This window comes from Amphiura filiformis, chromosome 15, assembly GCF_039555335.1.
Source record: "Amphiura filiformis chromosome 15, Afil_fr2py, whole genome shotgun sequence".
NCBI lineage: Eukaryota > Metazoa > Echinodermata > Ophiuroidea > Amphilepidida > Amphiuridae > Amphiura > Amphiura filiformis.
Window position 1 is genome coordinate 21,193,227 of NC_092642.1, and position 15,830 is coordinate 21,209,056.

At 36.3% G+C, this 15,830-nt stretch overlaps 1 protein-coding gene across 1 annotated transcript; it reads left to right on the top strand.

Moving 5' to 3' along the window:
• Window positions 1-4,298: 4,298 nt before the first annotated feature.
• Window positions 4,299-5,723, top strand: LOC140170792 (vesicular acetylcholine transporter-like). Its single transcript, XM_072194013.1, has one exon. It carries the CDS (start codon window positions 4,299-4,301, stop codon window positions 5,721-5,723), a length of 1,425 nt encoding a protein of 474 aa, XP_072050114.1.
• Window positions 5,724-15,830: the final 10,107 nt, after the last annotated feature.

The window sequence follows — 15,830 nt, forward strand, 5'->3', positions numbered from 1 at the left end:
GTCGTAGACGAAATGACAATTTTTAGACGAATTTGCAAATAGACCAAATGGTATTAGACTAACTGGTTATTATACCATACGAGTATTGGACCTAACGGTTATTAGACTAAACGGTTATTAGACTTAATGGTCATTGAAAAAATATTAGACCAAATGGTTATTAGATTATACTCGGTTAGTAGACACTCTGGTTATTAGACCAAACAATATCAGACTAAATGGACATTAGACTATATGATTATCAGACTACGTGGCAATTAGCCTTTCTGGTAATAGACCAATTGAATATAGACTAAACGGGAATTAGACGAAATGATATTAGACCAAATGGTAATAGACCTCCTCACCTCACCTCACCTAAGCTGTTTCATCCTCTGTAGTATGAAGCCCTCTTCAAGAATATTCCATTTTTGCCTGTCTTGCACATCCCTAGCCCAAGCGGTGCCTCTATGTGACCCATCACATCAAAACCAAGCACTTAGCTTCAGAAATGAAAATAGAGATTTAAATACTAGGATAAACAGCATTTTTTTAGCTTTAAAAAGATGTTTTATGAGGCAAAATAAGCTCAAATTTCTTTTTATTCTATGTTTATTTTATCCCCTTCTTTCATTGTAATATCTGCCAATGAAACCAGCCGCCAAGTGGTCAGTTTTGATGTGACGGGTCACATATGTTTTTGTTCCAGATCTTTAGTTGTAGGCCAGGTTTCAGCACCATAAGTCATGGTGGGTAACACACATTGGTTATACGTACGCCTCCTCAATGTCATTGGTAGCTTTTTATCACAAAGGATGTCTTTGTGTCTGCCAAAACAACACCAACCAGCCTTTATTCTCAGTAAAGGCCCTTTCACACTATGACGGCAGATAACCAACGAATGGTGACGAACGTGAAAATCACAAAATGTTGACGGCAAAGCGACGGCAAAAAGAGGAGATTCGCTGACGAGTGGGAACGACCTTCAGCAACAACACGACGGCAAGGGACGAAAGGCTACGGCAGGACACGGAGACTAGCGACAAAACCAGACGTTGTCTGGGCGACGAGTGACGATGTCTCGACGGAGCCCGACAACAAGCAACGAGGTCAGATGAATGGCAGCGGATTTGCTTGCGGCAAGGAACGGCAGCTGACGGTGGATTGCGGCGATGATGACGTGACTCAGCGGCCGACATCAAAGCCTGTGTGTGTGTGTGCGGGTCCACTTTGGCGTTTCCACTCTTCACAACGTTCTGGTCATCCACTCAAAAATATCAATATCAATAATAATCAAAAATATTAACATCAATATCAATAATAATCAAAATTATTAACATCAATATCAACAATAATCAAAAATATTAAAATCAATATCAATAATAATCCAAACTATTAATATCTATATCAATAACAATCAAAAATATTAACATCAATATCAATAATAATCAAAAATATTACACATATCAATAATAATAAAAAAATAAATAATATAAATATCAATAATAATCAAAAATAGTAAAATCAATATCAATAATAATCTAAACTATTAATACAGACTTGACATTTAATATGGAATATTTATCGCAAAATTCCATGACTGGTCTGGATGGATTCTGCATAGACCGCACGGGCTAAATATTAATTAGGGTATGTCGGGAGATGGTGTAAAATAATTGTTTGATAGAAAGTGTGCTTTCCATATGTTTACATTATGGTGCTCATAATGTAGCGAGTTTGCCTAAAATGGCGGATTTAGGGAGTCTGAATTTGAGCTTTGTGGGGGACACAGTTTCGGACTTTATGCAACATGGATGTTATTATCAAAGTTAGAGGAGTTTGAGGTTATATTTCTTAAACTTCGTCAGCACCTGGCATTCATCACAGCTGAAATACACTTACAGCGTACCAAGTTTTTGAACAGGGGAGGAGCTTAAAGATAGGGCTCTTAAAAGCTGTATATACTCAGACAGTTTGAATGCCCCCCTGGGGTCAAATGTTATAAACTTACGGTACAAAAACAACTGTGCGGATTCCAGGTTGTCCAATGAACTCACACTGTTTCTTTGTGTACAATAACTTTGTAACGTCTGGCCCCATGGGGGCCATTCAAACTCTCTGAGTGCGTACCACTTTTAAGAGCCATATTAAAGCTCCTCCCACTTTCAAAACTGGTAAATGACAGGTGCATTTCCGTTCTGACGAACACTTATTGGTATTTAGGTTCAGTAAAATAATAATCAAAATATTAAAATCAATATCAATAATAATCCAAACTATTATATCAAAATCAATAATAATCAAAAATATTAACATCAATATATCAATAATGATCAAAAATATTATCATCAATATCAATAATAATCAAAAATATTAATATCAGTATCAATTATAATCAAAAATATTAACATCAATATCAATAATAATAAAATATCAATATCAATAATAATCAAAATTATTAACATCAATATCAATATGAATAATAATCAAAAATATTAATATTTTTGATTATTATTGATATTTCTTTTTATGTGAACTTCAAAATTGCATCGTGCCGGACAGTCTATTGAAATCGAACTGACGTGTCAAAGATCGCACAAAAAGATTAAAATCTTTGACTATCGTTTAAAAATCGTTACCCATCGCAGACCACCGTTTCAATGCCGCAGGTACTCGCAAACGACCCGCCATCAACAGTCAACATCCGTCACCCTCCGGACAAAATTCGCAAGTCACTGTCGCACCAAGATCGTGACGTCACTTGCCGTTGTTTTTTCGTCAATGGTCGTTGACAACGGCTATCAACGAAATTGTGACGAAATTCGCACGGTATGGAAACGTCTAAGAAATGAGGGTTGCGGTCTCCAACGAAATCTGAACGGAATCACAACTACTTCTTTTGCCGTCACCAAATTTTCAACATAATGACAATTTGCCGACGGACGCGATGAATAATTTCGGCCGTCTGCGGTCGCTAACGGATTCGTCAGCGACAACTAACGACAATCACAACTACTTCTTTTGCCGTTATAGAATTTTCAACATGTTGAAAATTTGCCGGCGGACCAGGCGAATAATTTCGGCCGTCTGCGGTCGCTAACGGATTCGTCAGCGACAACTAACGGCAACACACGATGAGTTACGGTAAATTCAAAATTGCAACTCGCAGCTTAACGTCGCTTGCCGTTCACCCCTATTCGTCATAGTGTGACCGGGCCTTAACGTCGCTTGCCGTTTACCCCTATTCGTCATAGTGTGACCGGGCCTTAAGCACACATCGCATCGTAGGACCGAGACTACCAGTTCCAGCTGGAGATCCCCGTGATCAAGATGGCATACCCTGCTCTGCCCTGCTATCGAAAGCTAAGCAACGTAAGTTTTATTCTCTGGATTTGCCTAGCAAAAATAAAATAAAAGGAAACTTGTTGGATTGCCATCCATGACTAGCAAAACCTTCGTGTCCTTGTTCTTTTTGGCTTTCTCGGTCGTAGGTTAAGGGACCGTTCACAAACACTTGTAAGGGGGGCCTGATGCAAAAAAATTTAATCGCGAAAATTTTTCGGCCCCCCCTTTATAGACCTCGAAAATTTCAGGCCCCCCTTTTGACATGAAAATTATGGGTCAACCCCATAGAAAAGCATATAAACTCGATTTTTCCAGGAAAATTTGTGGTCATTTTTTCAGGCCCCCCCCCTTAGGAGGGTCAAAAAATTTCAGGGCCCCCCTTTTTGCATCAGGCCCCCCTTACAAGTGTTTGTGAACGGTCCCTAATTGATATACACAATGTGTCATTACGGAAATTGCCAACAGTATTGTGTCAGGTCGATACATGAGTAAAATTAAATTTATTTTATGGCGTAAAAGGAAATGGTTAAGTATGTCACTGGTCAATGCAAAATATGATAATATACCCGGGATTGCCCGCTATTAAAATCATGCCTTCATTACAATACGCCAGGTGTATTTTGCCATAAAATATGCATTAGTGTAAGAATTTTAGAAATAAGGAAACATAATAGCGTTTTAACGTAAATTATACCCAAAACACTAGATAGCAAATCAGTACAGAAAATTCAAATGGAAGAATTTTGAATTGAGGAAAGGGTAAAATATCTTCCATGTATGCACACCAGAAGCTGCCAAATAATTTTCTTTTATCAAAAAGCATAACATTTTGAACTTGAACCTTCGACACCGATAACATGGATCTGAAACCAGTAACTGCTACTTGTAGAAGATGGGGAAAATATTTAATTATATTCGCCAGTGTGGGGATTTTTCTGCTTATGAAAATCTTGACTTCACTGATTATACCATTAATGGCTCAATGGAAGTGGACCACACTGAATGTTGGAAGTGTGCAAACAAGAAATACTGCATACCCTTCACTGCACGGAAACTGGTCAACTCACTATGCTGAATTTGGTAATCATGCCTCGTTCACTGTGTCTCAAACTTTTCCTCCAAAGTCAGATGAGTCGCCTGACCAAATGGTGCCAGAAAGTAACGCAATTGGCTCCAAAGTTGACTCTCGTATGATACTTGTATATATGGCACTACCAGTAATGTCCTTAATAACGTCTCCAATTACTGGTAGTATTGGAGATGCTTTTGGGTTTGACGTCCCTTTGCTGGCAGCTCTCGGTGCTTCAATAGTCCTCACAAATTTATATGCATTTTCCGTTAGCTTTGTTGCTGTATTCGTATCACAACTATTGCAGGGTTTTGCATGTGCTGCTTCTACACCAAATATATTTGGCAAAGTGTATTCCTTGTACCCACTAAACACAGATGAAGGGAAGACAATATTAGGTGTGATTATGGCATGCTCTGCCTTTAATTTCTTTGGACCAGCCATAGGTGGGATCCTTTACGCTGAGTTTGGACAAAAAGCTGCCTTTTTAAGTTTCGTACCACTGGAGATCTTCCTTGTGTTATGTATTCTTGTGACATTTCAGAGTGAAATCAAGAGATCTGTGACAAAAAACGAAGTAAATGAAAATATTGATGTGCAAATTGATGAGAATGCCACTCCGTTGCTGCATACAGAACCAAAAAACAAAGGAGTGAAGCTTACAGATATCATAAAGGATCATAAAGTCGTCTTACTAAGTTTAACTTTAACAGCATGTGCGCTTCCTAAGGTTTGCATTCAGTACGTGCTGGCCATATGGATGGAAGATAGATTTAATAGTGACGCTACGACTACTGGGTTATTTTTGGGTACAGCAGGAGTGACGGAAGTGGCTGCGAATGTTATCAGTGTGAAATTCAACAACCGTTACCCAGAGCATATCTGTATGTATACTGCCTTACACGTGGCTCTATGTGCATTACCATCCGTTTTGCTCCCATTTGTTCCATCACCTATCACAGGCTCATTCTGTTTTGCATTCTACATATACTTTACTGGATCAGCACGATACGGTACCATGAGCATGCTGTCAGGCCTTGCAGAAAATGAGTACCAAACTGCGTACGGCCGAGTGATAGGAGTGGGCAATCTCGGCTTCACGCTTCCATATTTAGCTTCACCATTTGTAGCAGTGCCTTTATTTAATGCAATTGGATTTAAGAAGATGTGTATTATTATAGGCATGGTGCCTCTAGTTTGGGCACCATTCTTGTTCTTTGTAAGAAATGCAGGGAAAAGTAAGCCTTCCATTCCAGATGATCTTAGTATCACGCCCCTTGCCTCCCCAGTTATCCAAACTTCATCTGCACCTGTGCAACCTAGGACATAAAATAAATTTGTGATTCTTATTGATGTGTCATCAACAGAGTTGTAGACTCGGGTTATGCGATTTGGACTCAAGTCAGACTCAAGTCGCTGATTTTGTGACACTAGCATTGACTTGGACTTGGACTTGCAAGAAATGACTTATGACTTGACTTAAACTTGCACAAAATGACTTAAATTTTTACCAATGCAAGTCAAAAGCTAGTCCAGTGACCCTATAAACTTTCAAACATTCCATGATGGGTTGTGTATGCCAAAAATAATTCACGGGTAAATTTGTGTTAGAAATATTAAAGATAGTTAATAGAGCATTAAAGTAAACGGAAGCTTCAGTCATGCTTTGTTTATTTTTGCTATTTAGTTTCTTGCTCCAATGTTAGGGCAAGGTTGAGATGGCAAAACCACTTCACAAGTTCATCAGACTGTCGCATAAAACCATTTAGCCAACCAGAATTTAAACAACCGTGCATGATAGACATGTAAAATGGAAATTAGAGGTAGGGTTAGTAATAATTATGAAAACAAAGTAATAATGAGCTTAAAACATAGATAAAGCTAGAATATAAGCTGGAGAACAATTGAATATATGAATACAAAAGCCACCCAAGTCCATACTTTGGCCAAATTGAGTTAAGCATAGGAAAGTGTTGCTATACATAGGCCTGTCATATGTATGAAAGAACAACTCAAATTCATCCTCTGTGTCTATTGAGCATGTGAAAAATAGCATGTATGAAAGAATCAACCCAAGTCCATGATTTGAGTCTTGTAACACATTGATTGAAATCCAGTATGTATAAAAGTCCTCTTGTAACACATTCATTGCTGGAGTGTGACGTTTGAAAAAAAAATGGGTTTAATCAAGGAAAGTGTGTGGTTTATATTACATGGCAGAACGCTTATCAACATTATACATAACTGTGTGCTTTGTTTTGTATTATCTTACTAGTGGTAATCTCATTCCAACATTATTGTCTTAGTATATGATTAAAAAAACCACCCAAGTCCAGAATTTAAAATGAACCCCGCGAAGTCCCTGAAATGCTAATCGTCTTAACCCACCCATTTGCACGTACAACTTACCATATTGACCAGGTAAATCTAACTGAAGGAATTAAAATGATACACAGTTTTTTTCTCAAATTCACTTCCCATGGACTTGGGTGGGTTTTGGATTCATGTATTCAATTGAATGTTGCCTTAAGTGCAGATGGAATGAAATGCCAGCAACAGGATTAATAATAATATTGATTGGATGGCCTAAGTTGATGCCTGAATACTAATTACAGCTGGACAATATAATGTGTGGCTTGGACAAAGAGACTTGTGACTTGACTTATACTGGGACTAAATGACTTTTGACTTGAGTTGTGACCAAATGTGACTTGACTTGTGACTGAACTAAATGATTTGTTACTCGACTTGGACCAAATGACTTGTGACTTGACTTTGACTTGCAAAAATCACTTGTTATCATCTCTGGACTCATCAATCATAATATTATATGATTAAGCAGGTCATGACGACATAGGAAACTTCGTTGTAAAATAACTAGCTAAAGAACTTGCTCATCCTCTTTCAGCAATCTTTAATTTGTCTTTGTCAACAGGTTATGTTCCTACCCAATTAAAATTAGCTAAGATAATCCCTATCTATAAAAAAAAGATGATGCCGGGATATTCTCAAATTACAGACCTATATCACTTCTGCCAGTTTTCTCCAAAATCCTTGAAAGATTGATCGTTAATAGAAGTGTTGAATTTATTAATAATAATAACATTCTCAATGATAAACAATTTGGATTTAGAGCCAATCATTCCACTCAAATGACAATTATGCATCTGGTTGATAAGATAATAATGCAGTAGAAAATGATGAAACTACTATAGGAGTGTTTCTAGACCTATCAAAAGCTTTCGACACTATTGACCATAGTATTCTACTTCATAAATTATAACATTTTGGATTCAGAGGAATTGTTTACGACTGGTTCAAGAGCTATTTAAGTGATAGAAAACAACATGTGAATTTCAATAATAAAAATTCTAAACATAAAAGTATAATTTGCGGAGTCCCTCAAGGCTCAATATTAGGTCCTTTACTATTTATTTTGTACATAAATGATATAGCGAATACCTCGACTATATTAGACTTTGTATCATGTGTATTGTTTGCTGATGATACGACAATTCTATACTCAAGTAATGACATTGCTAATCAAATGTCATTAATAAATAAAGAGTTATCCGAAGTGAGTAACTGGTTCAAAGCAAACAAACTTTTTGTAACTGCTAGTAAAACTAATTACATGATTATGGGTACCCCTAGAATGACCTCGATAAATAATTCACAAGTTAACAGAGATATTACTTTGGATGGTACAAACTTGCAAAGGGTAACTGAAACCAAATTTTTAGGTGTAATTATCGATGAAAATCTCACATGGAAAAACCATATCAACGGAATCTCAAAAACAATTTCACGGAATATAAGTATGATAAACAAGTTCAAATTTGTTATACCTGGGCGTGTTTTGCACACGCTTTATTGTACGCTTGTCTTGCCTTATATTAATTATGGTATACTTACATGGGGGAATGCATGTAAAACATATCTTGATAAAATACATTTGCTCCAAAAATGGGCCATGAGAACCATTTCGAATAGCCATTATCGAAGCCATTCTGGACCACTATTTCATAAATTCAATATGCTCAATGTTTTTGATATATTCAAACTAGAACTAGGTGTATACATGTATAAATATTCTATTAAACAACTACCATGTTCATTTGACAGTTTCTTTCTAAAACGATCCGATATTTAGAGAATAAACGATAGGAATTTTTATTTTGCCTATCCTCTACCGTGTGATAGACGACAGGCAGGTCCAATATTTTGAGTAGTGGATGCCGGCGCAGCCGGTATCCACTACGATAAAAATATTGGACCTGCCTGTCGTCTATCACCCGGTAGAGGATAGGCAAAATAAAAATTCCTATCGTTTATTCTCATTCTTAGTCAGCTAAATATTATTTTAATAACTGTAAACAAATTTTTTAAGCAAAAACTAAGTTACCGTCATAAAAACTCCCCTCATTATAAAATGAACGAAACTTGTTTACAACTTCACATATTCTGTTGCGCGTATTGCTAGCGCGTTCGCGTATTCCGCACTAGTCTACGCATCCAGCGCGATACATACGCGCACCTCTACACGCGTGTTACGCATTATCAAGACGCATGATGACGTGGGGTCGTCTACGGCCTGATAAACGGCACCCGAAATCATGCGATTGTCCAATCAGAAATGTGTCTACGAACTAGACCACTCCCACTGACTAAGAATCATAGCTATCACACAAGAAACAGTAATATTGTATAATCAAACAAAGCTAAACAAGAAACAAGAAAGTATTCACTGATCATTCAATCAGGACTACCGTTATGGAATTCCCTGAACGATAACCTTAAAGTAGCAAACTCAATAAAACATTTTCGAAACAAATATAAAACACAACTAATCTCATTTTATAACTAGTTCTTGGAGCCCCGTTTTTTGTTCTTGTGTGATAGGCTTAATATACTTCGTTTGTTTGTTGTTGTTGTATTAATTTAGTTCTGGAAAGGGGATGGTCAATGCTGGCCATATTGGCCTTTCGATCATCTCCTCCATAATTGTCTTGTTTTATTTTATTTTTTCGATGTTGAATTTCTTTGTATTTTGTTGTTTTTTATTATGGAAATAAATATTCATTCATTTCATTCATTCATTCATTTGTTGGTTGACAAAATTAAGATTTTGTATGTTATTGTTGAAATATCTTTAGTTTACCTAAGTCTAATTTTCACAGGATTTGCAGCAAAATGTGGCTCACAAAGCCTTTGCTTTATTGAAATTTAAACAATTTCCATTGAGTGTGATTAACAGATGACTCATGTTGCTTGATCGCATTACATATGAACATATCGTAAACCTCGGACCATAGTGTTTTTGATGAAAGCTAAATTAATACGAAACAGCCGTAAATGCCAATACAAAAGATTGGTTTTACAATAGCTTACAATAGTACTTGTTTGCATATCCTTGTATCGGTGATTTATTTGTTCAAACTCCATAATGTTACAATATTATTTTGTTGAATATGCTTGTAGACGAGGTTTTATGGTATAAGAAAAGATCACATTTAAACCTGGCATCATAAGAAGTTCATGTGACAGTTAAGAGATTTGTGATCTAAAACAATCAACAGCCGTACTCTCATTAAGGGAGCTTTTGTTAAACAGATGCCCTGGCCCTGTTCACGCAGACACGCGGAACATGACTCCAACTGCCTACATAATTTATACTGCAATGAAGAGCCTGGATTTAAAAAATATTGGACTATAAAATATCTCTTCTAAAGAAAATGCAAGTTAGCATAATTCTGTTAATAGTATTTTGGTGGTGGGCCGAGCTTTGACCTGCATCTTGTGATCTATGGTACAAAAGTGGGACCCTAACAATATTAGCCTGATTTCTGCGGGTTCTCTCTCGCAACTGAATAACTCAATGACCAGGCAAAGTTGTGATATGATGGACTGACAGATTCTGCCTGCCTAACAATAAGCGGCCACAGTGTGTCTTCGTAGTTTTTATGTGCATTTACCATAGAGTGTCTTCACAAAATTATATCATATCTCTGATTGCTTGAAAAGAACAGGGTCCGGTCAGGTGACACAATGCTACTGACATGGCTTAACGGTTGTTTGATGGGATCATTTATTAGATTTTTAAACAAAACATCATGTATAACCAAATTTTAGGCTTAAACAGCTAAAAGTGCTAATGTATACAGATGCTTTTGAGTCGTTCTCAACTTTAATATCCCCTCTTTTACAAAATTATTCACTTTTATTGTATTTTTAAAGCCTTTTCGGATATAAAATGTATCTTTTAATGCCAAAATTGGAGGCGTTATTTAGTTACTGGAAATTACCCTTTCAAGCTTTTAATACAAATAATTCCTTTTATTGTTTGATAAAATAATGTTGATAAAATTTCCTTGTTGCTTGTTTCACCTATTCCAGCTGTTTTAATGGCGGTGTTAATCACCTAACCCTTGCAAATAAAGAAATATGATTTAGGATAAATAACGCCATCTATAGTTTGCATTTAGTTAATAATGAAGCCAATTATATATCATACTGCAGTTACTGTCCGTTTTCCTATACACAATACACAGTGCTCTCACCATTGACGCGCGACCTTTACAAATAGTGTATGAAGAAGTATATTGCATTTGCCTAGTTAACATCACTGTGTGAAAAATAACCGGCCAATATTTTAACTATTCTCCAAACTTCTAGCAAATATATTTCTCTAACATGACCTAAAATTACAGCTAGGTTAGATGTTCAGAAGGGGTCGCACTTTCGTAGAATATGAGTGAGGGCAAAGCATAGCTAGCTCATAGCTAGCCAACTCCCCGTGTTAATTGAATGGAGATTTGACCGAAAATATTGAGCTATATTGGTAACGGACCGCTCCGTTCTGAAGGATGCCACAAAAAACTGTACAAGCTACATTTAAACTATTCTATGAAATTCTAGAAAATATAGTTTTGTAACATGTCCTAAATTTTTAGCTAATTTAGGTGTTTGGAGAGGGTCGCACTTTTGAGTTTTAGGAAGGATATGTAAACGACAGATAACACCAAAAATATGAAGAAATTATTTCCAAACCGTGTTAAGTCAACAATCATTATGTTGCTCATTTTGAAGAATGCTGGTTAACAAAAAGCAGGTCTTTGTCTCATTTCGTGAACAATGGTACACATACCATTGTTTCCTTCCGTTTCCTTTATAATCGGTTACCCAACTAAAGCTGTAATACCAGCTTTATTGCGATATCGCACATTGAAAACAGACACATGTGCACAACCAGAGAAGATCCGATTTAATCAGTTGAGCTGTTTCAATGAGTGTTATCTTGGTTTAATAGCTTTTAATGGGGTTAAGTCCTGCAAAGGTCGAGATGAATTCTACTGTAGACATGACTGCATCATGTACATCAAACAGCCGTGGCTTGGGAATAAAGAGTTGATATTTTCTTCTCCTGAATTCCCAACTGGAGACTAAGCTTACACAAACTGGTATTGTAAAGAAGCAGAAACCACAATGGCTTGCTAAAGATGTTGAAAGGAAGGTATCACAACATCCTGCATCATAGCAAGGAATAATCTACAGGAGATGGCAATAGCTAATTAATATGTGCCGCACTGTTATTTAAGGGGACTCGATCTTTTGGGAGTAATTATAGAGGGCCAGGGGATTCACTCTAACATTAAAAAAATTATTTGAAGAAGTCAAAGTGCCCTAGGAATAAAAACTGTAGTGTAATTCACGCCAGACACAATTTCTTTATACAACAAAAATTAATTTTTGTAATCGATCAAAAAACAAACGTTTTATATCAATTTCAAATTTAGCCTGAATCCGTAAATATGGTACCTCTCGCCCTTTTTTAGGTCAAGGATATTTTTACCATTATGCAGCGAACCATTGTTGCAGCTATTTCACATACATGTACAAAACATTCTAGAGAAAGAATGAGGCCATATACTGTTGAAATATCTTTTGTTGATTTCGAATGATCATGTCATGAAGTCGTAAATTTTAAGGTCAAATTCCTAAAACCAAAACAAAACATTGCGACGCAGATAATTCCCGACTTACGCAATTTCATCATCACATCAGTGTCTTTATTATTTGTTTGAAACCTTTCCCAAACGTTCTTGCTATTTATGCATAAAACGGCTAATCTATCTTTACAAACCGCGTCTTTTTTTAGTAAACAAAAGGCTAAAGATGACATTATGAGATTTATCATTTATCATTACACTCATCCGCTCAACTGCCACCATGGTCGAGCGGTAAAGCGCTAGACGCGTAATCAAAGGGAGTTTAGAATCGCTGGTTCGAGTCCCAACGAAGCCTGTGGAAACTTTTTTTTTCTTCAAAATTCATGATCGCATTCCGAAATGAGTCACTAGTCGGTAAATCATGTATCGTATCCTTAAACAGCGTATTGTTATTCAAATTTGCTCTCAGCTCTTATAGTGGGCGGTATTCATGGCATGCAGGCGGAGCCTGTTCGAACTAAGTGCAGACATGTTAAATTGATGCGTAAGCTGGTATATTTCGTGCACCATTTTGTTATATAAAAAGAGGGCAGTATTCAATGTATTAAATGTCCCTGGCTGCATGTAGAATTCAATTCCAATAATATTGAATTATATCAGATACATTTGAAGCAAACACGATTGGTCTGCATTTAAAAGAAATGTTAATTCCCGAAGATATATGTGACGTGTCATGTCAAAAGGAGACACTTTTGGGCAGGATCGTAAATGGAGAAATAGCCAAAAATCTGCCTGGGGCGATTTTTTCACAATTTGGGTTTGTTGCGAATTTGTGATGTTATTAATGTTTAAAATATTGTCTGATAGTTTCAGACCAGAATATACCTGACATCTTGTATTTTTTGAGACAATTTTCAAGGTAATTCCTATTCTCAACATTGTCAATAATATTTTTAAAGGCCGATATCTCAATTTCCAATTTTATAATACCATAACTTACGAACTCAATATCTTCGCTTAGGAATATCCGATTTCATTGGGGAAAACGGCGTTGTGGAGCAAAATATCCCTATATTTAAGATATGTAAAAACCTCAAAATTGATAACCTGCCCAAAAGTGTCTCCTTTTGACATGACACGTCACATATAATTGAGTATCACGGTGTCATTCAATTATGTAATAAGTCACTATTACCGGTAATAAATCACTTATTACCGGTAATAAGTCAATGTCCGACTGTGTGAACAGTTACATGTTGATAAGGTTGACTACTTTTCAGCTGTGGTACATGTACTTATGATCCCTTGTAAAGTCATAATGGTATGCAATTATTTATTCAGGTGGCATACTTAATGCTACAAAGGACAAGCCCAAAAGTAGACTGTGACCAATCAAATATTTGATTCATTGGTGCTGATATATATATACATAACTGAAATGGCACTACGATGTGAATTTCTTTACATACTTGTGAAAACACTGCTTCACCCTGGGTTTGTTGTTGTTTCTAACTTTGTATTAGACATTTTATGAACAAAATAGAAAATATTGTCAAAAAATAATCAAGTTGTCAGAGCAAATACCAAAATTAGTGTATGAAGACAACTTAAAAGTTTTGTGTTGATTTTGAGGTAAAATCAGTACATGTTTTAGGAACTTTCTTTCTGAATTGAAAATTTGGCAAATTCGCTGGTCCTCTTACCATGCTTACCATGCACATTGACCTTCATCATCATCATCATCAGTCGGCTGCGGAGCAGGTGACTACAAGCTTTGTGATCTTGGGCAAGCAGGACATACTGTAAGTACAGTGTGCGCGGCCGTCCCGGTTTCCTCTTCCCACGTGGTGGAATATAAACATGATAAAGGGCATATTCTTTCACATGCTCGTCCAGTTGTTACTTGGAAAGGCTCCGAGATACTTCAATCTACCATAACGGCACTATTGGACTCCTTGTAGAGCACCTGGAAGGGTATTTTGAAGTCCACAAAAGTGAGGTGACTGTCAACGGAAGTTGGCACTCCTTGAAGCCTTCCATGATCCTCCTCAAAGTGTGTATTTGCTGAGCACAATGATAAGGTTTTGATGTCATTACACATCTATTCCAGAAAACATACACATTAAAATAATTGGCAATTGGTGGGAGAGTATAAATGCAGCATAGTTGGTTATACATTTAGGAGTTTCACAGGATAGAAGAGGGTGTATTGATGTTTTTGTTGCACCCAATGATGCAGTTTAATTTGATGCAATTTTATTACTTTGGTGTGATAATTTTTATGGTATGGGTATGAGTGTGAATTAGATGTTATTTTGAATAAATATGAAATGAAATGAAATGAAATGAAATGAAATGAAATGAAATGAAATGAAATGAAATGAAATGAAATGAAATGAAATGAAATCACTCCTCTCCTCTTTTGGATGATCCGTTGGTTTTCATCAATGAAATCACAAAGGAGAATCAAACTTTTTTCACATTTGAGAGATTATTTGGTATTACTAAGGTTGCTCCTTCTTTTCAGAACTTCCGTAATTTTATTAAGTTTAAATTGAATACAAAACTGATGTTAATGACAAACTAGGTAAGCACTTTCTTTGGATATGTGTAAAATGTCCTTGCTGCTTTTTCTTGAAGTAACTTTTATATTATGTTTATGGCTAGCTTGTTTGTTTGTGTGATGTGCCCTGAGTAATTTGATTTAATTATTTAACTTTGTTTACAAGCTGAAAGTATGTCATGGGACACACGCGTGATGTTTAAATATGCTAAATATAAGACAAGCGGAAAAACATTACATAGGGGATTCCCATATTGCTCAAGTGATCAGCGCATTGCACCATTAGGGGAATCCCTGATAATATAAAGTAGATATGGCATCATCGAGAATACCCACAGGAAGTGTTGTAATGTGACAGAATGGTGATAATAAATGATGTTTTTTTTGGATGAGTATACAAATGTGAGAGCTTGAGTTTGCTCTTGGCAGAATATCATGAGAGATTGTAAACTCTCTACGTGTTGATCATAGTTGTGCTTCAAAAAGAGGTACAATTGAACCAGTTTATATATCCAATAATGTGCTATTTTAAAACAGCAACGAAGGAGATTTTGAGTACACGAATATGCTCCTGCTCATCAAAGGATTAGGGTTCTTCTGTCGACTTGCTGGAGTCTGGTTCATAAAACATAACATATGACCAATACAGTGGAGCAGTGCAGAAAGAAGCATGTTTCCTGGAGAAAGAGTGGTTGGTGAAAGAAGCACCATTTTTGGGGAAAGCAGTGCAAGGAGATATTAGTGTTTGGAGAAAGCAGCACCATTTTTGTGTGAGGATATTATACGCAAGGATATATAAATGCAAGTGTACAATGGACTTCGCTGATTTTCCCAGGACAAGTGAATAATTTTGTTAGTAGCCATATTTATATAATTCATATTTATTTGTAAGCTCTCTTTAGCAAAGTCATAGTTCATTGAATTT

Bases quoted from the DNA above. Each gene is read 5' to 3' on its own strand.
- LOC140170792 (XM_072194013.1), top strand. From the start codon at position 4,299: ATGGCTCAATGGAAGTGGACCACACTGAATGTTGGAAGTGTGCAAACA.